This window comes from Pelobates fuscus, chromosome 8, assembly GCF_036172605.1.
Source record: "Pelobates fuscus isolate aPelFus1 chromosome 8, aPelFus1.pri, whole genome shotgun sequence".
NCBI lineage: Eukaryota > Metazoa > Chordata > Amphibia > Anura > Pelobatidae > Pelobates > Pelobates fuscus.
The window spans coordinates 169,606,434-169,628,488 of record NC_086324.1 but is presented as its reverse complement, the minus strand read 5'-3'; the positions used below and the strand labels follow the sequence as shown (position 1 = coordinate 169,628,488).

The 22,055-nt window shown below is 39.9% G+C and overlaps 1 protein-coding gene across 1 annotated transcript in view; it reads right to left on the bottom strand.

Moving 5' to 3' along the window:
• Nucleotides 1-16,838, bottom strand: part of LOC134571356 (uncharacterized) — a 30,192-nt gene extending 13,354 nt beyond the window's left edge. Inside the window, exons 1-7 of the mRNA XM_063429558.1 lie at nt 16,832-16,838; nt 12,000-12,329; nt 11,404-11,703; nt 10,878-11,162; nt 9,423-9,536; nt 3,732-4,178; nt 3,070-3,381 (exon numbers count right to left, since the gene is read on the bottom strand). Of these exons, the coding sequence (XP_063285628.1) occupies nt 3,070-3,381; nt 3,732-4,178; nt 9,423-9,536; nt 10,878-11,162; nt 11,404-11,703; nt 12,000-12,329; nt 16,832-16,838 (1,795 nt within the window). The remainder of the gene's footprint in view (nt 1-3,069; nt 3,382-3,731; nt 4,179-9,422; nt 9,537-10,877; nt 11,163-11,403; nt 11,704-11,999; nt 12,330-16,831) is intronic.
• Nucleotides 16,839-22,055: the final 5,217 nt, after the last annotated feature.

The following is a 22,055-nucleotide window of genomic DNA, read 5'->3' as shown; positions in this document are numbered from 1 at the left end:
AAATACTAGACAGGGCTAGATACAGGAAACAGAAGCGGAGAGATGACTCAGAGGTAAGCCAAAGCACCAGAGCTGCCAAGGTCCCAGGTTCGAATCCTGACAGTATCATGCGGAATATATAGCTCCATTTGGGCATTAAATATGATTTTACAACATTTATTCTCCCAATCCATGATATCTCTGCAGTTCTTAAGTCTTTAAGTTGTTTATTTATTTGTTTCATCATAGGGAGAATATTGTTCTCTATGATTTTATTTGGGTTACTTGTAATTTTAATACCTAGATATTGCAAATGTTTCTTAGCCCAAGCGAAGTCATATCTATTCCCAATCTTCCCTCTATCTTCCTTACTTAGATTTTTTGCTAATATAGTTGTTTTATCTACATTCAGCTTGAGATTGGAATAATTTCCAAATTCAGTTATAACTTTCAGCAATTCATCCAATGATGGTACAGGATCTGTAATGGAGATTAGGACATCGTCCGCATATAGAGATAATTTGTAATCTTCCTGACCGATTCTGACACCTTTAAGTTTTCCCTAATTTCACAGGCTAGAGGTTCGATATATAGCAAGTAAAGCAACTGCGAGAGAGGGCACCCCTGTCTCGTCCCGTTGCTTATTTTAAACCAGTCGGATATTATACCTCTCCCTATAGTTCTAGCCCTTGGAAAAGAATATAAAGCCATTACAGCGTCCATTAGCCATCCACCAAAACCAAAAGCCCTCATAGCTGCTATCAGGAAGTCCCACCTGACCCTATCAAAGGCCTTCTCTGCATCCAATGATAGGGCCAGAAATGGGACTCCCGAATCGTTAGTGCTGTCTAGAATATCAATTATTTTTCTCACACTATTACTGGATAGTCTACCTCTTATAAAACCGACCTGATCTTTATGAATTATAAAAGGAAGGACAGTTTGCATCCTGTTCGCTAGGATGCTAGCATATATCTTTATATCCGAATTTAGCAGGGAAATAGGTCTATAGCTTCTTACTTGATCTGGTGGTTTTTCTGGCTTATGTATAGGGATAATATTTGCGTATAGCATTTCCTCCGGGATGACCTTTTCCTCAACAATTTTATTAAATACATTTTTCAAATGGAGCGCCAATTCTTCCTTAAATTGCTTATAGAATATGTTAGGGTAGCCATCCGGGCCTGGAGTTTTATTCTTTTTTAACGTGTCTATTGCCTCCTTAATCTCTAATTCAGTGAAAGGTTTGTTGATACTATTAACCTGTTCTGCTGTTAGCTGTTTCATCTTTTTATTTTTAAAATATGTTTCTGGATTGTTGGGTTGGTTAGGCAAGTTATATAGCTCTTGATAAAAAGAGTTAAATGCTTTGCCAACTTTTTCAGGGGTTAGTTGTGGCCCTTCCTCAGTTATAATTTTCTGTATCCTCGTGGCCATTCTAAATCCTTTCACTTTATTTGTAAGCATTTTATTTGCCCGGTTACCTCTGTAATACCATTTTATTCTTAAGCGTTCCAATTTTTTAGCGGTTTGCTGCCATAGAATTTCATTAATATTTTCTTTAATTTTATCTATGTTCTCACTCATTTGTTTGGAGGGATTATCTTTATTAAGCCTTGTTAGAGCATTTAACGAAATATATAGGTCTGTCAAGGAGGAACTTCTACGCTTATTTCTTATTGAACCCATTTTGATAAAGTGCCCTCTCAGGACTGCCTTATAGGTGCACCATACTACTTTTTCCCACTTTTCAATTGCTCCGGACAGTTTATCATGTCTTAACTTGTATAAAACTTTAACACATTTAGACAGCATGTTTTAACAGTTTTTTTTGTTCGACAAGTTGAATAATCCCTTCTATTTTACACTCTATATTCTTAATCATATATGCTGAGACAAACCCTTTAATTCTAAGGGATCATTTGGTGGGATACAGAATTCCTCACTTATTTGTTGAAAGGGCTTTATTTTATAATCCTCCGTTATATCTATGATTTTATTTATTCCCTTGCTCTTCCAAGAGTCGATCTTACTATTATCTAGCATATCATTAATCATTGTGATTGGTAGTGTATCTATTATTCTGTTCTTTAATGCAAATCTTTGTCTAAATATATCCCACTAACCTGCTAGATCTCTAATTATATTTGATTTGGATCTTTTCTCAGCTATAAAGTTTGTATTGAGATCTAAAATCCAGAATAGAGAGGATAAACTCTCTACTCCTGTACAATCTTTCTCTATTGAATACCATTTTACTTTTCTGCGGATGTATTCTGTGATAACATTATATGAAACAATCTACTGGCTTGATAACATTGATGGATTTCTTTTTTCTTTTTCCTTTACTTGAATACATCTTCATAACTCTATTAATCCCTCATTAATTTGTTGATAAACATATATGGCAATTTAGTCTTAAGTGTATATTAATTAGCACCTCAAACATTTGGTCAGTGTTATTTAACTTGTGAATCCTCTCTGAGAAGGAAAAAAAAAAGATGTGATATCTGATTAACTATTAAGGAAAGATTTTATAGCAAGCAAAATATTAACTGCTAGATATCAGCTAGATTTATCCAGCTCTAAATGAAATAGCCAAGTGGGAGGTTTTAAATGGAAACTTAAATTAGAGATAGCTGTAGATATTTTTATAACTTCATCATTAATCTGTTGCAACTTTGGGCATTGCCACCAGATATGATACAGCATGCCCTGAGTCTCAATGCATCTCCAGCAGCAACTGGAAGCTGATTGATCAAACGCATTAATAGATGAGGGAACACGATACCACCAGTGGAGTAACTTATAGAATGTTTAATGTACATTAATAGCGTAAACACTTTTTTTTAAACTGCAGTCCATGCCTCATGCAAATTATCAACTGGAAATACAATCTTAAATTCTATTTCCCATTTCATTTTTACTTTCTTGTAATATGCTGATTGTTAATTATTACATTTTTAAACTAGAAATTAATTTGGTTAACATACTGTTTTCCATTGAACTCATCTAATTTAGCTACAACCTTTTTGTTTTTAATTAATAACAATCCTAAAACCACAAATACTGGAGTTGCGGGCACATTACCTGCTGCAGACACTTCCCTCCATCCAGGTCCATCCATGGATTCATGTCTCCAGTGGACACGCACTTTAAATCCTGGCTCTTTGAATAGGTCACCAGGAATCCTGCATTCACTGTCAGCATTAAACGTCTGCTGGGAATTTACTGTAACTGTCTCCTTAAAGGTCTCCAGATCCTGATAATGTCCAACTCCAGAGCTCCATCTGATCTGAATATCTTTAGGACTGAAGTTCTGCAGACTGGCCGAGCAGAGCACATCACCCAAGTCACACAGCGATAGTTTAATAGGGGTATCATCCGATATCTGGGGTTTTACTGGGAAATAAAACAAAATCTGTAATGACTGGGATATATCTAGAAAAGCAGGCTGTAATAGTTTGACTTTTTTTCTGGTATTTTACACTTTGTATATATATTTTTGCAGCTTGCATTTATAACTTTAGACAAATTTTTGCCAACAAAAGCTTTTGTAATAAATAAAGATGGATTCGTATCCTTATACTTAACATTATACTAACATTATTTGAGTACTGTATTATACAATTTTTTTTTTATCTATACACCAAACCACTTCGTTAAGCTAAAGTTGTTTTGGTGCGTAGAGTGTCCATCATGTAAGTACTAGCTTTATTACAATAAATAAAAAAAGAAAAAAAATTTCTTACGTAGTTGAAATTTCCAGTTGATTTTTCTCTCCTTGGTTTTCCTGTCACAGATAAACTTACAGACAATTTTTGTGTCTCTGTGTTTTGATACACTGGGTGTGATGTTTAGTACAGTGATAACATTGTGCATCCCGTCAGCCTGTGATTGGTCAGTTCTTACAGTATAATCACTCAGTAACTTCTCATTCTCACTCTCTCCATCTGACATCATGACGCTCTGTCCATCAGCCTGTGATTGGTCAGTTCTTACAGTATAATCACTCAGTAACTTCTCCTTCTCAATCACTCCATCTGACATCATGACGCTCTGTCCATCAGCCTCGGTCACAGTCCATGTCACCTGGACCTCCTTTGGGCAGTTGGAAGCCGTACAATACAGGGTGACCTTTCTATCCTCACCCCACATCTCAGGCCTGTATATTGGGCTCACTCGAAACTGCTGGAAGTCTGTAGAAAGTATAGATATAATGTTACATTACCTGACAGGTAAAAAAAGATTCTCAAGAATCAAACAAACAAAAAAATAAAATTACTAAAGGAAATGCCCTGCTATATTTATTGAAACGAAAAAGGAGAGCAGCTATGGTCCTAAAATTGAGTGAGATATCTTTGGTTTGTTGTTTTGTTTTATTACCTACAGTTAGTATGTTTAAAAGTATATCTGTCAATGTCTTTACTGGTCAATTAGCCACATATAGAAATAAATTATAATATAGTATATAATCATATAATTTACCAGTAAAGTCCAAAATAGACATAATAAACATGTATATAATTCAATAGTATAAGTTACATAAAGTCCAATTAATAAGATAGGAGATAAAGATTAATTTATTTAGATCTTCATAATTAAGGCTAAGAACTAGAAAAATACATATGTACTGTTAAGAATGTGTGTAAGAATGTGTGTAAAAGAATAACGTTAAAAAACTTCAACAGGCAACATATCGCTAACTATGTATCTGTCAAACCTATATTTATTCCAGGTCTCAAAAAAGGAGCCATTTGTCTCCCCAGAGCTCAGACAATAAATGCAATAGAGCTTTAATAAAATGTTGATCTAAGCCTTGGGGTGCCTGGAACTTTTCCTTTCTTCAGTGATTTTAGTTTCAGTTTCTTAGTCAAAGCTTTAGATGAACTTCATACAATGTGGTTGGTTCCTTCTTGACCTCAAGTGTAATGAATAAACCTTAATGTCTTAATGTCTCATCTAGGTGGTAGAGTGAAATGTGCCATGGCAAGGCATACGATAAGGAGGGGGCAATCCTCTAGAAATCCTGACGAGAGTCTTGGATGCGAGAATGGGACAGTAATCATTGGCGGAGTGACGAGGCAGAGCTGGAGCATACTTACTAGTGAGGGAGGAGATGTAAGCAGGGCGCAGTTATGGAGCGCTTTGTAAGTGAGCACAATAATTTTGAACTGTATCCTAAAGGAACAGAAAGGCAATGTAGAGACAGACAGGTGAGATGTGAGAGTTGATGGACATAAGGTATAGGCTGGCAGAGGCATTCATCATAGACTGTAGAAGGACCAGCAAGCAGAGGGTTACAGTAGTCAAGGCTGGAAATTCTGAGAGCATGGAAAGCATTTTAGTTGCCTCCTCAGTTAGAAATGGGTGAATGCAAGAAATGTTTTTAAGGTGAAAGCTACAGTATTTGGTGATAGATATTATGGAAGGGGTAAAGGAGCGGTTGGAGACAAAGATTACACCAAGGCATGCACCTGCAGGGTAGAGCTTACGATAGTTCTGTTGACCTTAAGGAAAACAGGTGCAGATGTAGCTTTAGGAGGAGGAAAGACATGGTGTTCAGTCTTAGAGAGGTTGAGCTTTAGGAATCATGAAGTAATCAGAAACAGAGGATGTATAATTGGTAATACATTCCAGCACACAAGTAAACAGATCAGAGAGGTGTATTTAGGTATCATCAGTGTACCGGTGATATTGAAAACCATAGGATGATATAAGGTGTCCCAAAAAGTCAGTATAAATTGAGAAGATGTCCCAACGCAGAGCTTAGAGGAACTCCAACCAACAAAGGTACAGAAGGGAAAGAGAAAGCAGAGAAGGAGCAGAGAAAGCAGTCAGGAGCACTGAGGCCCTGGTCACAAAGGATGAGGAGGAGAAGCTGGTGGACAAGAGCGTTAAATCCAGCAGAAAGATCAAGAAGAATAAGTGTCAAATAATAGCCTGTAGATTTAGCCATCAGTAAGTCAATAGCCGCCTTGGTCAGGGCAGTCTCTTTGGAATGATGGGAGCGGGTGCCAGACTATAGCGGGTCGAGTAAGGAATTGGAGTTCAGATAATCCTTGTGATTAGTATAAACAAGTCTTCTAAGGAGTTTGGAGGCAAAGGGAAGGAGATAAGGTGATAGTTAGGCAAAGCAACTGGGTTAAGAGAAGGCTTTTTTAGTATTGGCATGATCAATATATATTTGAAGGACAAGGGGAATGTGCCAGAGAATGTTGCTTAAAGCTGGGACTGTTGAGGATGAGAGAGATTCGGTAAGGTGTGAGGGAATTGGAAAAAGTAGGCACAAAGTAGGGGAGAAAGAAAACAAAAGTGCAGAAACCTCCTCTTCAGGAACAGGAGGAAAGAAACTAAGTGTAATGGAAGTGGCCGGGCAGAGGGTCAGGCAGTTGAGGGGAGAAGGCAATTTCTTTTTGGATGTTATCAATCGTATCACTGAAGTAGGATGCAAAACTGACAGCCTTGAGAGTATGAGATGGGAGGCCATATTAAGTGCATTAGTGAATTAAAAGCTTGAATGAGGCATTTGGTGCATTCAGGGTTATCCAAGAAGATGGAGATGAGGTAGGTGAAGTATATTTGTTTGGCGATGGAGAGAGTGTAGGAACACAACTTAGATTTGTATATATCAGCCAAAATATGAGACTTCCTCCACCATCAAGCACCTTTGGAGGTATCGGGTAGATTTGGTATGCCATGGTTGACATTTGTATTGATGGACAGGGCAGAAAGTGATGGGGCATAGTTTATCTAGGGTACTTGAGACTGTAGAGTTGTAGAGGGTAGTTACTATAGAAGGACATGTGGTAGTAAAGTTCAGTGAGAGGAGAGGTTAAATGTTGACAGAAAGCTGCTACAGGTTAATGGATTTCAGGTTTCTGTAGCGTCTAGATGGAGAGGTGTGTTGGTGAAGTTAGTGATAGAACAAAGGTTGGAGAAGAATTCTGTGTGAGTCCCATTGAGGCAGTCAGTGACAGGAATTTAGAGGCCTTGGAGGTAGTTGGTGCATTTATAGAGATGGTAAAATCTTCAATGATAATGGATGGAATGCCAAAAGACAGGAAATGAGGGAACCGTGCCAAGAAGTGTTGCAAGAAGGGGCCAGGGTGGACAGGAGGGGGATAGATGACCGCAATGCGTAGCAAGAAGGATTGAAAAAGGCATATTGTATGGACCTCAAAAGAAAGGAAAGAGAGTGTTGGTACAGAAGGAAGAACTTGAAAAATAAAGTAAGGTGAGAGAAGGAGCCTCACCCTTGCCATCACAAGGTCTAGGAGTACAGATTAAGGAACAGCGCACACATAAAAATACTAAAGTGTGATCTTAAGTAGCCTTATAAAATTAAAACTGTATTTTTATGTCAGCGCTGTTCCATAATCTGTATTGTGTATAAATATTGGTCTCAATGGCAGCACCATTTCTGTAGAATGCATGTTCCAGGGTGTGTCCTCAATTCCCTTCTTGTCTTTACCAGGTCTAGGAGTATGTGAGAGTTGAAGGCCGCCATAAGACAGGGAAGCAGGGGTAGCAAGATAGGGGGAGAGCCAAGATCCAGTGAGGGTGAATAGATAAAGAGATTTGGAAATAAAAGTTGTGAATTAATTGATTTGGCAATACTGCAGACAGATACACAAAAAAAGTCCTGCGCTCAAACTCCCCACTACTACTGGGCGGCAGCAATGACCATAGTACACATCATCCCCAATACATGCAATACAAAAAAACAAAAATGTTACCTGCTCACTGTTCCAAATCCCTTTTAGTTCCACTCCAATGGCCAGGAGATGTGCACCCACCTGCCTTACATCTAATGGTCTCTGGAGAGGAACTTAAAACCTCCATGTATATAAATCTGCACAGGGATTTGGAATAGTGTGCAAATACCTTGTTTTTCTTTGGTTTTTATTGTAATACTGCAGCAACGGAGCAAGCATTTCAGAGGATGCAGCAAAGACGGGGAGCAGATATGGAACCAGAGGGAATGTGTATTACTTTAGAAGGGTTCTTAGGGTTAGTAGAATAAAAGGGAGCCGGGACAGGGCTAGGAGAGATATCCACAGCTGCCAGGAGCAAGAGAAGACAAAGTGAGAGCCGGATGCGAGTGGCAAGAGAAGGTGCGGGAGGGAAATTGATGTCTAAAAGAATAGATAAAAGGAGGAGGGGGAAGAGAATAGAGATTCATTGGTGGAGAGAAGGGGAGAGTGTAAAAGAGTGGTAGAAGGGTGCAAAGTAAAAAAAAAAAAGAAAATTCAGAGGAGAACATTTTAGGAGTGAGGTGGAAGGATAGATTGGAAGTAGTTGGATAGATTGTGGTTAGAGACATCGAGGTAAGCAAGAAAAAAAGGGTACGTCAGAGGTTAAATGTACACAATAGGCATCAAAACAACTTTAGCTTAACAAAGCAGTTTTGGTGTATAGATCATGCCCCTGCAGTCTCACTGCTTAACTCTCTGTCATCTAGGAGTGAAATCCCTTTGTTTATGAACCCTAGTCACACCTCCCTGCATGTGACTTACACAGCCTTCCATAAACACTTCCTGTAAAGAATAATCTAATGTTTACACTTCCTTTATTGCAAATTCTGTTTAATTTAGAATTTCTTATCTTCTGCTCTGTAAATAGCTTGCTAGACCTTGCACGAGTCTCCTGAGTGTGACTAAAGTTCAAATTACAAAGAAGGAGACAAACATTTCTAAAGTAGCATCTGAATGAAAATGAAACCATTTTTTCATTGCAGGCTGTGTCAGTCATAGACAGGGGAGGTGTAGCTAGGGTTGTATAAACATAAACAAGGCCATTGAACTCATAAATGACAGAGAATTGAGCAGTAAGACTGCAGGGACATGATCTATACACCATAACTGCTTCATTAAGTTAAAGTTGTTTCGATGCCTATAGTGTCCCTTTAATGTGAAACGTTTTTTATTATATAGATAGAAGGCTGTTTGTTATAGATAGATACTGAGTCTAATATCAACTGATGTGCACCTGATTTGTAACAAGTAGTTCAGTCAGAGCCTGGATGAAAATGTATCACTGTGAGGGGGAAAGAGGGATGGTTAGTCAAAACTCATATTGAAGGGGGAGAGGTTTATAAAATATGGGGGGATTGATGGTCATTGAAATAATTCTGTTTATTTACCAGATATAAGCAAATAGTTTACACAATAAGAGTGCAAATGTAAGAAATTGAAAATTTGAAGTATATGGTCCAATAGAACGAGAGACAGTCATTTAATATCTTACAGGCTGGATGCAGTGAGGATTGATGTGTATGTGAAGGTAGACCTGGTTCTAGGGATGGAATGAGGTGAAGGACTTGAATGGTGAGCGTAGTTCAGTCAGAGTCTGGATAAAAGTATATCGGTCTGCTTATTATTAATAATATCATACAAAATATCTATATGCTTTAAATAGTTTTAAAAAAAAATTATTATTACATTTTTCCTTATATATCTTATAAAATACAGCCAGAGATACAATTACTGTTACAAGAAAGGATCCAAAGATGGCTGCCATGACACTGGAAGTGCTGGTCCCCACCTCAACCTCATCTGCAAAAAAATGTAAGAATAGAAAGTAGTCATTTAATTAGCAATAATTTGTATTTGTAATTTTATTTTTATTTTAAAATGGCTTTTATGTGGGTGCTATAAGTAACAATCCTTCAGTATCTTGACTTGAAGAGATGAAGGCCTTCTGGACTATATTTCTGGATTTGGTTTCTCCTTGACCACTTTTCCTTTGTGCTGTGGTTGGATCTCCTGGTCTCTTTAATGTAAGTAGTTGCCTTGTATTAGGTAATTTGGTTTGCTTTTGTCCATTAGACTTGTTTATTTGGTTTTTAATGAATTGCAATTTGTCTAAATATATGCCAATCCACTGGTCATCAAAATTCGGTAACTCCGAAGTGCCATATAGCTATATACAACAAAGGAAACAATACACATATTGGACAAAGACTTTTGTTTGATTTGCGATTTGGAGTTCCCCATGTGGCACAAAAAAGAAGAAATGATTGGTGGCTATGGGTCCGCCACTAAATCAAATAAAGAATAAAAAATGAAATCACGTATATAATAAAAATTAAAACAGGATAGCTGGACCGAATGCTTACAATAACTGGATGCTCAAAATCGAGAATATTGACTTAATGTGGACCGAATTTGAATGGTAAAATCCTGTTACATTTGGTTGGAATTCGGCCAGTATTTGGTCGACCGAATTCCAACTAGAATCAGCTTCAATAAAATGGTGCAAATATGAGCCTGTCACTGTACTGCAAAATATAAAAAGATATAACATAAATATTATGTATGTATTTTGCAGTACAATGATAGGCTTATTTTGTTTAACCGAAGCATTTTCCCCTGAATCATTTGTACAGATGATATTTGAACAAGTAGAACAGCCGTATGGGTGAAATCTGGTTGAACAAATAAAACATTCATATTTTTTTTGCCTAACTGGTTTATCCGAACCGATTTTTATTTATTTATTTCTACGGTGCACAAGCCTAATGTTCATTTATTTATTTGCATCCTGTTTTAGAAGCATGATGAGGAGTTGAGCGCCATATGTCCTACTAATACCTTGATTACACCATTACAAATCCTTTTGGATCTTTATGGTGTTTCTCCACACATGGAAATCCTCAACCAGCGTCCCATTTGGTTAATTATGGCCTAAATATCTGTCACATGGGAAGGCTGTGTGTGTTGGTTATCACCAATAGCAATCCATAAAATGAGGCTGCTGAAGTAAAGATGTGCTACAGCTGGAATGGGAGGAAGATTAAGGGGCTCTATAATTACAGAGATCTGTGGTTGCATATAATAGAGAATGTATTAGTCTACATGTATAATTCCCAGCTGAATACTTTACCATTAACTCACCCTCCTGTGGCAGTCGCAATGTCTTGATCACAGGATCCATCAATGTTTCATGTTGGACCTCACAGGAGATATTTGTTACTTTGTTATCGGGTGAAGACTGGACACGGTAGTAACTTTCCTTATTAAAACTGCCATCTGCATTTTTACTGGGGATCTCAGCCTTTCTTCTGTTCAGCAGCCAGTTTACTGTCACGGGCTTGGGGTAAAAGCCTCGAACATCGCAGAGAAAGACATGTTCCGGGTCTTCACGTCTTCTTGAAGAGAAGATCTGTACGCTGGGCACCGCTGGAGAATAATGAATAGATGTTTAATTAGGTTTTATTACAGAGTTTAACATTGTACATAAAATGTCTCGATTTGTTTCATCATTTGTCTCGAATTAGGAGTCGACGATAGGGCAGGTATAAGGACTATTTACTATTAGTTTGGTCTGATATTGTACTGTAATATTTTCTGTATTCTCAGTTTAAACCTAAATTATTTAACAAATACATTTAACAACATGACTAAATTATATTGTTCTCACCTCCATATACCACTGTATAGTTATCCTTTATAGAGTTCACCAGTGATTCATGCTCCACCTGGCACTCAATGAGCATGTTATCCTGGGTCTTAGTTGGGGTTATAATCACGGAGCTGTTTACGCTGTAGGTGCCATCTGAGTTCCTCTGAGGTTTGCCCGTGTCAGACGTAATCAGAATCTGCCCATCTTTGAACCATGACACTTTAATATTACTTGGGTAGAAGTCTGTGATGTAACAGTGCAGGCGATTTTTCTCATTCCTTAGGAAGCTTTTTTTAATTATGTTGACCTTTGGAGAAGCTGCAAAATGATACATTGATTCAATGAATGGTACCTTTCTAACAGAGAACCGATATACTCTTTTAAGGTCCCTGATAGGGTTTGTGTAAACCCTGTGGATGCTTATTTTTGGCCAGTGTTTGTCTCTCCTGTATGAAGCAGAACTTTATTTAACAAAGTCATATTTACTGCCACTGGAGCAAAATCCCAAGTAAAACCATACCTTATATATTTACATTACAATATGAACTTCACTATGTAGACCCTGATTCTGACATAATGTTCCCCAAAGAAACATCTGTATAATTTTTTTTTACCTTGAACATGTAACTCAATCTCCTTTTCTTGTCTGTCTGGGCTGTAAATTACTAAACATGTGTAGATGCCTGCATCAGAGATGGTCACATTGTCTATGGTCAGAGAAACATCTCCACTCATCGCAGCCTGACCATCTATTGTCATCTTCGGACTGGCAGATATTCCTTTATCATACTTCAACAGTTCTTGCCCCTCAAATTTCCAAAATACAGCCAGGAAGTTTGGGTTCACAGGAGGGGTATCCACAGAGAAACTGCAGGGCAGAAGAACACGGGAACCAACCGACACAGCTTCCAGAGTATTTGGAACTGTTACTTTCAGCCCAGAACCTGCAGAGACATGGGGTAAACATAATTTATTTCAGCATGGTGGGAGCTATACACTTGCATTATTTTTCATTCATCTCTTTAAGAATGAGTGAACTACTTTAGTTCCATAAGGGGATGGACAAGAAAGGACAACCCTGATAAAATATAAAGACAAAAACACAATTAAAAGTGAAAATGAGGTAGTTTTTATATGTGATTTTAATTGTAAGAATAAACAGGTAAAAAAGATTCTTAATAAATACTGTCCATTTAAAAAAAAAATGATGACACATTAAAACCCTACTTTCCGATAAGCCCACTATCGTGTATAGAGAAGTTTCCAGTTTGAACAAAACTCTAGTCCATAATCACATAAAAGAGTGAGATACCAAACGCTTTCTAATTGACTCAAAGGTTTTTTTTGGTTGTGGCATATGCGGACCTTGTAAAAACACCCTAAGCAAAAAAATAAATATTACGAATTTTAGTCATTCGCAAAATCACGAACAAACTTTTGTTATAAATTAACGTATTACCTGGCACTCAAAAAAAGTCATATACGTTACGTGGCTTATTTTATGAGGGTCGAACTATCCACCCACTATATGTACGAATCCAGGAACATGTCAGGAACATAAGAAATGGTTTTGAAAAACATAGTCTTTCCCTACATTTTATGAAAGAACATGTCAAAAACCCTAGCAATCTTCAACGTATGGGGATTCAAGAAATAATACCGAACGTGAGGGGGGAAGATTTGATAAAAAAGATGATCCCTCCACCTGATTTTTACACATCAATCATCAATTGTAACTCCTTATGCTTATTAACCCCTTTTTTAGATTCTATAAAAAATATTTTGTGCAGAATTTTCTTATATACTTGTTATTTATTTAACTATATATCCATCTTTTATATATTTTAAACCACAATACTTATACGTTCAGACTCCCCTCCTTATGATTCTTACTATGTGACTTGGTATGCACTAATATTTTAGGGCTAACAGAATATTATACACCAAATCTATCTCTAACATGTTTTTATCACATATGATTAATATGCTTTTTGTATCATGTCCTACTATGTAAATACTGCCATACAAGGACTTTTAGGACTAACCATCACTACTACAATTCTTCTACATAAGACGGAATGATGTTGCCAGGACTTTGCCCTTTATCAATATGACCCGGGATGATTCAGAATAGGCGCGATGAAGAAGACCGATACGTCACTTTCGGGTGACGTAATCGGAACTGACAAACCATGCCACAAAACATTACATTACTCCTAAGCTTAGCGGTTGGTTCAAACCACGGAACAGTTAACCTATACGGACATTAGATTGGATTTAAAAAGAAATCTGATTGCCATTATGGAGTCGGGAATGATTTTTTCCCCCTTTTTTATGTCTTCTTTTGGATCAGCAGCATACAAGAATAGGGTTTGGGGGTAAACTTATGGAATTTAGTCTTTTTAAAAAACCTTGATTACTAAGTAACTATAGTGTGAATACTTGGAAATTTATAGCGAATTTCAACTGTTTAACAAACATGTCCAGACAGAAAAGATAGCTAGCTTGGAGAATTTAGTTAAGTGTACATTGCTGGGAATGTCAAGAGAATTGAAAGTGAGTTTCAAAACTTCCAAAATTACCAAATTAGAAACATTCTCCATCTCTATTCTATTTTCATTTTGGCTATTTTGTCCTTAAATTTGTGATTCCCTTGAATTCCTGACAATTCTCACTTCATTAAATTACACTGGCTTCTGCTTCTGGAGCTATATTCCTGCTTACTACTACTTGTGACCCTCACTGGTTAATAAGTTATATATTACGGGAACAATAGCCGTGTGAGTGTCAAGTGTATGTGAACGCACAGCCAGACCTTTCATATGCTTTATTACATTATAAAACACTCCTTAACAGATGGGGCATTCAGAAAGCCAGAGATCAAAGACTATTTTTCCTTAAAGGGACACTTCAGGCACCCAGACCAGGTCATTTCAATAAAGTAATGTGTGTGCCATGCCATGATTTTTTTTTTATCGCAGGCTCTAGTGGAGCTTCATCAGAAATAGGCAAGTAGAATCTGCTTCTATCAGACTGTCGGATAGAGGCAGGGCCACTGTGAGGGTAGATAGGGCAGCAGAGGGCCACCACCAGAGAGAGAGATGAGTGAGATGAGCTGGGGGAGAGAGAGAGAGATGGAGCTGGAGAGAGTGAGAGAGATGGAGCTGGCAGGGAGGGAGGTAGATGGAGCTGGGGAGAGCGAGAGATGGGGCAAGGCAGAGATGGGTGGCTGGTCTCGAATGTGAGTTGTGTATAAATATGTAACAAAGCTTCATAACAATAAAACTCACAGTAATATGCAGAATGTAGTTATATATATCAGAGCTCCCTAGAAATAAAACTCGAAATATTGTACAATATAAGAGTATCACCGAACTCCCTCGCAAAAAATATAAAAGTCAAAGTCTGCTTTGTTACTGTGTGTGTCTGTTTGCCTGTAACTATGTGTGTGTGTGTCTGTCTGTAACTGTATGTGTGCGACACGTGTAACAGTGTGTGTGGGACTGTATGTGACCGTCTGCCTGTAACTGTGTGTGTGACTGTCAGTAACTATGTGTGACTGTCTGCCTGTAACTGTGTGTGAATGTCTACCTGTAGCTGTGTGTGACTGTCTGTAACTGTGTGTGTGACTTTCTGCCAGTACCTGTATGTGTATGAGTCTTCCTGTAACTGTGTGTGCATGACTGTCTGCCTGTGACTGTATGTGTGTGTGTGTGACTTTATGTGACTGCCTGCCTGTAACAGTGTGTGTTACTGTATGTAACTATGTGTGGCTGTCTGAATGTAACTGTGTGTGAATGTCTGTCCTTAGCTGTATGTGACTGTCTGTAACTGTTTGTGTGAGACTGTATGCCTGTAACTCTGTGTGTGTGTGTGTGTGTGTGTGTGTCTTCCTGTATCTATGTGTGTGACTGTCTACCTGTAACTGTGTGTGTATATGTGGCTACCGTTAAGTGTGTGTGTGTGTGTGTGTGTGTGTGTGTGTGTGTGACTGTCTCCCTGTACCTGTGTGTGACTGCTTGTAACAGTGTGTTTGACTATATACCTGTAACTGTGTATGTGAAGGGAATGATTATACTCACCAGAATAAATACAATAAGCTGTAATTGTCCTGGTGACTACAGTGTCCCTTTAATTAATAACAATATTTAATTTACGTATAAATGAATTCCTTCGAAAAGCCAGGGCTTTATTCACCAAAGATCATGAGCCACAAGTTTTTTGAGGGGCTTGGTTCCCAGCCTCTTACCCCCGGGACTTACCCCAGCCTCTTACCCCCGTGTCCCAGGGACACTGCCAGACCAGTTTAAACTGGCTGCTTTGTCCCTCCTCAATCTCCCATCAGCCCTTGCTATTGTTTTACCGCATGGCGATCTAACTGTATTCGTGAGATCTGTGCGCTTTTCGGACATATTAAGTGCTCAGATCCAAGCTATTTTAGGATATGTTGGACATATAGGTTAAACATTGTATTATATGAGTTATGTATTTTTATGTGGTTTTTGTAACAGTTTTTGACTTAGAGATATTTCCTGTACCTGGAGATAATTAAGTTACCACAGCCACTTAAGCCAATTATCTCCAGGATAGAGGAGAAGATAGACCGGCCGCACAGCCTAAATCTGCGGAACTGTTTTGGGCATGAAAGCCATACTTGCGGTCGGTCAAATTTGACTTCCATAAAACTTTTGAACCCCTGCTCTGATCTGGGTGATTTTTGGATATGTTGTTCACCCAGATCAGGGCTATCCAGGGATGTTTATGGGGATATGCTGTTGTTTTAGGGTGTTTCTGGACTTTTGGTAAAACTGGATATTTTCTGCCTGTGGTAATTAAGTTAGTCCATTGTGTTTGGTAATCGTATCACAAGGAGAGGGGAGGGTTTGTATACATTATCTGGTAGTGTTTAACTGTACAATAGTGTGTTGATTGGCTGTTGTGAATTTGTGTCCTGTGCTCCACAAGATCCACGTGGGTGGTAACCTTGTGGGGAAAACTGTATATAAGAAATGCATTTGTGCTCAATAAATTAGATCATCTTGTACCTTCATGAAGTTTTGGCTCATGTTTGGAGGATTGGAGAACTACACTCTGGAGATTGCTATAATCACTATACTCCCCAGGGTATAATCACTAAGCTTTGGTAAGAGCTTGTTCCTGCTCTCTGGATTTAAGATAGGTCTACCCACTGGGAGCTCGACCCTGGTCTTGGGTCCAGGGTGGGTAGGAGACGGCGAGACCCCAACCAAGCTGCGGCGGTTCGTGGGGTCTGCAGTGGTTATGGTCTCTGGTGGAGTGCTTGGAGCCCTCAGGATGCACTAGGAGCATCTGTCAGCAGAAGGTACCCAGTTGGGGCGCCAGTAGTTCCGTTACAAACATCATCATGTATTAGGTAAAAACAGTAGAATTTGAAAAATTCATAAACTCAATAATTTTTCAATGTTACCTGACATTACGCACAATTCACAATTTAGTGAGCAAACTCTAAAATGTTAAAATAAATCAATTATCTGTCGAACAGTCATTAACGACCAAATGTATCAATATGGGTTATATGCCGTAAACAGATAACAATTACGCCAAAACAACAGAGCGCGGCTCTGTCATATGAAATGAGCCTGTATCTCCCTCCCAACCCCGGAGCCCAGAATTAGGCAGCCCCCATACACCCTGACAGAGCCCTCATGGGATCAGCATTTAACTCACATGTCTGCTGCAGGAAAACCAGGAGCAAACAGCTTACTATCGCCATTTCATAGGGAAAGAAAATGTGTATTTCTCCCTCAGTCTCAAAGTCCATGAAGGACACAATGTTACTTTCAGTTTCCCTGAGTAGTCTGGAATGGAGGGAATATGCTATGGAACATGGACTGCAACTCTCATCACCCTCTATCATCCCTAAAGGCAGTCCATTAATCCTTAAATAATCTGTTTGGGGGCATGTGATTGTAATTACATCCTGCCTGCCCCCAAATAAGAATTAACCTGTTATATGCTTATATTATATTATGAATATTAACCTGTTATATGCTTATATTTTATTATGACTGTTAACCTGTTAGGGGCTGCCAGTATGTCACTTACTTCTTCTTTCAAAGGTTAACTGCTTTTCATACCTAAATATAATATGCATATAGTTGTTTATTTTCTAGCTTGAAGTCTACATATACTTTTATACTGTGCACAGGACCTATTTTTTTGTATTTGCTTTTGTATCCCACAGCCATGTTACAATGCTGCTGCCCACCCCATGTGTTCCCTATTAACCCCTTAAGGACCAAACTTCTGGAATAAAAGGGAATCATGATGTGTCACACACGTCATGTGTCCTTAAGGGGTTAAAGGACCACTTTAGTGCCAGGAAAACATACTAGTTTTCCTGGCTCTAGAGGGTCCTTGGGTCCCCCTCACCCTCTGGGCCCCCTCCCGCCAGGCTCTAGGGTGAGGAAGGGGTTAATCCCTTACCTTTTTCCAGCGCCGGGCTCCCTCGGCGCTGGAGACTCTCCTCCTCCTTTCCCCGTCATTGGCTGAACGCGCATGTGCGGCACGAGCCGCACGTGCATTCAGTCAGTCCATAGGAAAGCATTCTCAATGCTTTCCTATGGACGCTGGCGTCTTCTCACTGTGAAAATCACAGTGAGAAGCGCAGAAGCGTCTCTAGCGGCTGTCAATGAGACAGCCACTAGAGGCTGGATTAACCCATTTTTAAACATAGCAGTTTCTCTGAAACTGCTATGTTTACAGCAGAAAGGGTTAATCCTAGATGGACCTGGCACCCAGACCACTTCATTAAGCTGAAGTGGTCTGGGTGCCTATAGTGGTCCTTTAAGGGTTAATAAGTATGTAGGGGGTTTAGAAAAAGACTCCTCTCTGTCTCATTAGCTGATGGAAGCACGGTGAATTGTTAGTTTAGGACCCACCTAAGAGGTTTGCCTTGACTTGGCAGGTGGACTTACACCTAATGGCCATAACCTCCAGTTATTTAAATATGCACAGGGATTTGGGATAGTAACTCTTATAGGTTATAAACTCACTCAAGGGTTGATATGCAAATATCATGCATTATACATGTCCAGAAACTATTATTACGACATCTAAATGTATAATGCATTGTGCACAGAAGATGGGTTTGTAAGAGAATGAAATACACTGATCAGCCACAACATTAAACAACTGAAAGGTGAAGTGAATAACATTGATTATATCGTTACAATGGCACCTTTCTAGGTTGGGATAAGTCTGGCACCAAGTGAACAGTAAGTTCTAGAAATTTCATGTGTTGAAAACAGAAAAAATGGTCAAGAGAAAAGATCCGAGTGACTCTGACAAGCACCAAATAGTGCTGGCTAGTTGACTGGGTCAGAGCCCCTCCAAAATGGCAGGTCTAGTGGGGTGTTCCAGGTATACAGTGGTTAGTACCTACCAAAACTGGAACAAGGAAGGACAACTGGTGTCGGGGTCATGGGTGCCCAAGGCTCATTAATGCACGTGTGGAGCAAACACTAGCCTGTATGGTCTGATCACAGAAAAGCTACTGCAGCTCAAATTGCTGAAAAACGTAATACTGCATGTGGTGAACACCACTGGTTCTTCGAGGGGCCTGCTTGCCAGCCTCTTGCCCCAGGACTATGACCCATGTATTAGACCTTGGTTCAGGACTGTGGACAGGTGTCTCTTCCCTGTTATGGTTCGGTATATGGGGCTTACCGAACGGATTGTACTTATTCTGTTCAGTTACCGAAAAGATGGACCACCCAGAACAGCAGTGCGCAGCCTATTAACCTCCCTGACTTATGTTTAACCGCAACGTTCTAAGTGGTTAGTTGGGTGGCCCTCGTTCGTATGTGCGAACACATGGCGGCGGCCAACTTTAGCCGCAAACACATACAGCGGTGTTTGGTCGTCGCGTGCATGGAACTATAATCGGACACTTGACGATGCGAACACCGCTGGGGCTTCCAAATCTCCATACGTTCGTCTGGAGTCGTTTCAGAAGAGCGACATTCGGTAGGTACAAGTTCCCGAAAGAGAAACATAGACTAAGTACCGGTACCCATACGAACTCTTACGTTTGGTATTTTGACTGTTTTATGTATTCCCGAAATAGACCGACCGCACAGCCTGATTTCATGGAACTTTTTTGGGCAGGTTGGTCAAAATGTGACTTCAATGGAAATCTTGAACCCCTGAACCCATCTGGGTGATCTTTGGATATATTGGTTCCCCAGATCGGGGCTTTCAGTGGATATAACTTTTGCGGGGTTTCCATGGGTTTTGGTGATACTTTTTTGGGTAATGTTAAAAAGTATGTTTTTCTGTGCTTGGATATAATTGGATTAGATTAGTACAGTTCCTGAGCCAATTATCTCCCAGGCACAGAGGAGGGATCGTCTGTTTAGGTATGGGAGTGTCCTGGATCTGAGAGCCAATGTGGTTGTGTGTTTGTTTATACTGTGGTTTACTCTCAGGTCCAGGGGGGAGTGACCCTTGCATGGGGACATGCATATAAGACCAGTTGTGTCTACCAATAAAGGAGTTCCTGCTTACCCTAAAACGGCTGTATCAACCCTGGGGATTGCTATATCACTATAATCCCCTGGGATTATAATCACTTGCTCTTTTAATGTAGTGTGGCCGAGCGCTACCAGGGTCGCAAGGGGCCCGGCCGCCCCTGCGACCCGGATTGTACCCACTGGGCCAGCCTCTTCCCCTGGGGGGCCCAGGAGCCGGCCACCTCAGGGCCCCCCGAGGATGGCCCTGGTTTCACCGGGCGTCCGGTTCTGCGGGCGCGCGAGGGAGCACTCTTCCATGTGTGCTTCCTCTTCAGCTCCCTCGCGCGCCGCATACTATAACAGTGAAAAAAAAATGTGTTTTTAAATGTCAAGCTTAAGCTATTGTGACACCAGATATGAGTGGTGGCACTGGGCAAGTGGGCACAGTATCCACTGTGAGCCTGACACAGAAGCTGGCAGACAACTAACTGCTATTCAATCTATAACAGTGAAAAAAGTTTTTTGCTTTTTAAAGGCACCCTATTGTGACACCAGATATGAGTGGCAAAGTGCACTTGCAGAGGTTGGCAGAGTACACGCTGAAGGCCTGACACCCACTTGAAGTACACTGACTGCTATTAGCTTACAGCGAAAAACTTTTTTGCTTTTTAAAGGCACGCTATTGTGACACCAGATATGAGTGGCAAAGTGCACGCTGAAGGCCTGACACCCGATTGAAGGACACTGACTGATATTAGCTTACAGTGAAAAACTTTTTTGCTTTTTAAATGCACGCTATAGTGACACCAGATATGAGTGGCAAAGTGCACTTGCAGAGGTTGGCAGAGTACACGCTGAAGGCCTGGCACCCACTTGAAGTACACTGACTGCTATTAGCTTACAGTGAAAAAACTTTTTGCTTTTTAAAGGCACGCTATTGTGACACCAGATATGAGTGGTAAAGTACACTGGCAGAGGTTGGCTGAGTACACGCTGAAAGCCGGACACCCAGACGCTTGCAGACAACTAACTGCTATTAGCTTACAGTGAAAAACTTTTTTTATTTTTAAAGGCACGCTATTGTGACACCAGATATGAGTGGCAAAGTGCACTTGCAGAGGTTGGCAGAGTACATGCTGAAGGCCTGACACCCGCTTGAAGGACACTGACTGCTAATAGCTTACAGTGAAAAATTTTTTTGCTTTTTAAAGGCACACTATAGTGACACCAGATATGAGTGGCAAAGTGCACTTGCAGAGGTTGGCAGAGTACACGCTGAAGGCCTGACACCCAGACGCTTGCAGACAACTAACTGCTATTCAATCTATTACAGTGAAAAACATTTTTTTGTTTTTAAATGCAAGCTTAAGCTATTGTGACACCAGATATGAGTGGTGGCACTGGGCAAGTGGGCACAGTATCCACTGTGAGCCTGACACAGAAGCTGGCAGGCAGGCAACTGCTATTCAATCGATTACAGTGAAAAAAAAAAGTTTGTGGGTTTTTAAATGCACGCTATTGTGCCACCAGATATGAGTGGCACTGTGCACACTGGCAGAGTACACGTTGTTGGCCTGACACCCACTTGAAGTACACTGACTGCTATTAGCTTACAGTGAAAAACTGTTTGCTTTTTAAAGGCACGCTATAGTGACACCAGATATGAGTGGCAAAGTGCACTTGCAGAGGTTGGTAGAGTACACGCTGAAAGCCTGACACCCAGACGCTTGCAGACAACTAACTGCTATTCAATCTATTTTGTTTTTAAATGCAAGCTTAAGCTATCATGACACCAGATATGAGTGGTGGCACTGGGCAAGTGGGCACAGTATCCACTGTGAGCCTGACACACAGACGCTTTCAGACAACTAACTGCTATTCAATCTATTACAGTGAAAAAAAAGTTTGTGGGTTTTTAAATGCACGCTATTGTGCCACCAGATATGAGTGGCACTGTGCACACTGGCAGAGTACACGCTGTTGGCCTGACACACAGATGCTTGCAGACAACTAACTGCTAATTAATCTATTACAGTGAAAACATTTTTTTTGTTTTTAAATGCAAGCTTAAGCTATTGTGACACCAGATATGAGTGGTGGCACTGGGCAAGTGGGCACAGTATCCACTGTGAGCCTGACACAGAAGCTGGCAGACAACTAACTGCTATTCAATCTATT